The 1,849-nt window shown below is 51.8% G+C and overlaps 1 protein-coding gene across 1 annotated transcript in view; it reads right to left on the bottom strand.

Annotated features, from left to right (window-relative positions):
* Stx6 (syntaxin 6) overlaps positions 1-1,639 on the bottom strand; it is a 47,905-nt gene extending 46,266 nt beyond the window's left edge. The window contains exon 1 of the mRNA XM_005363890.3: positions 1,436-1,639. Coding sequence (XP_005363947.1) covers positions 1,436-1,470 — 35 coding nt within the window. The 5' untranslated portion in view covers positions 1,471-1,639. The remainder of the gene's footprint in view (positions 1-1,435) is intronic.
* Positions 1,640-1,849: the final 210 nt, after the last annotated feature.

Genomic DNA, 1,849 nt, shown 5'->3' with positions numbered 1-1,849 from the left:
AAAAAAAAAAAAAAAAAAAGAAAGAAAGAAAGAAAGAAAGAAAGAAAGAAAAAGACAACGACAACCCTTCAATTTCAATTCTGGGGCTGGTGAAATGGCTCAGCAGGCAAAGGTGAAGACTTGCCGAGTTTGATCTGAGACCTACATAGAGGAAAGTGAGAAGGGACTCCTCCAAGTTTTCTTCTGAGTTCCATGTGGGGCATAGCATTCACACGTGCGCACACACACACACACACACACACACACAAAATAGAAAACAAAACAAAAACCCTTCCATTCAAGAAAAAAGTATACAACTCTAAATTAAAAAGCAAAAAACAAAAGAAGACATCCTAAACCAATTCCCTAATAACACATTTTCTAGGCAGGTAAATTTTACTGTTGATCTATATCTCCCTATTCTCCCATCTAAATTAAAGCAAGGTGAAAGAAAAACCCTTTTGCTAAAATGTTAAGAAACAGTCTTAATAGATTTGATTGTATACACTATGGATAATAAAGTATCTCATCTAAAATACCATTTAAATTTTCCCAGTACCTTTAAGTATAAAAACAACACGCACACAACCGATCAGCTTTTACCACTACACAGATAAGATGCAAGGAGCAACTAGTTAAAAACAAAGAACACTTCACAGTCAGTAGAACTTCTCCTCTCTTAACTTTGCAGTTCTCAGATTTTTGACATTTCTCTGACATTCAAAGCATAAAGATGACATGTTATTAGAAATAGTTTGCGATATCATAATTGCGCTTTCTTGCATTTGTGTAATGACTACAAAGTTGAGACAACGAAGTACAATTGATGTTTCCATCTCCCAAAAGACAATCAAAGATGGAGTCAGGACAGCTCCCTCTCAAAAAGAGGGCAGCAGGCTTCTGAAAAGCAGAACGTGAAGTTGAGGGAAACCTGTCAAACGCTCAGGACGAAACCAAGGAGTTCAAAAGAAACACTCATTTCCTTCGATACGGTGGGAAAATCCCAGTGGCTCACAAAAAGCCTCGGAAAGTTTGGTTTGGCTGATTGCATTTTGTTTTCCTTCCAACATCAGTACCGGGCCTGGAGGACTTTTCCTCCCCCGGGAAGCCGCGCGTCCTCCCGCACCCAGATCCCGCACCGGCTGGACGCCTTCGGGCAAGCCGCGAGGTGCCCGTCCCGGGCTAGCTCCGCGACTCCACAATGGAGATCGCCCCCGCGTACGCCCACTCCAGGAGGGCCATTTCCCTTTTCCTGCCCAGATGCTGTCCGCCCGCTCCAGCGCGTCGCTCCCCACCTGCGGAGCGCGACCCCGAGGAAGTGGCTGTGCGGACCGAAAGGAGGACCCCCGGGGGCCCAGCCCCGGAGGACGCGCGGTGTCGGGGTGCAGAGGCTGTGCCACCCTGCCTCGATTTCCCTCCCTTCCCCCTGCGGCGACAGTCCTCGGCCCACACTCACCCTTTCACCACAAAGAAGGGGTCCTCCATGGACATGGCGCCTGGCCCGGCAGCCCGAGCCTTCCCTGAGGTCTCCCGCGGCCAGCCCCTCGGCCGGGGTGACCCGGAGCAGCGGTGGGCACAGTCCCGGGAACCCGACGGCCGGCGGTCCAGCACTCGGTCAGCGCCGTGGGCCGAATCCCACTCCAAGCCGGCCCCCACCGCAGCCTCCTCCCCCGGCACCTCCGGCGCCTAGCCCCGCCCCCAGGACACTCGCCGCGACCAATCAGGAATGCGTACCGCAGCTCCACTTCCGCACTCTGGATCACGTGACCCAGATCGCCCACGCGCTAGGCCAAAGGGGGGCGGGGCTTGGACTAGCGTCTCTGGGCCCGAGAGGTGGAGCTCTGGGAAGTAGGGGAGGTCGTCTGCCTCT

Source organism: Microtus ochrogaster (genome assembly GCF_000317375.1).
Source record: "Microtus ochrogaster isolate Prairie Vole_2 chromosome 6 unlocalized genomic scaffold, MicOch1.0 chr6_random_2, whole genome shotgun sequence".
Taxonomy (NCBI): domain Eukaryota; kingdom Metazoa; phylum Chordata; class Mammalia; order Rodentia; family Cricetidae; genus Microtus; species Microtus ochrogaster.
Note: the sequence above shows the minus strand (reverse complement) of the source record. Positions and strands in the feature narration are given on the sequence as shown.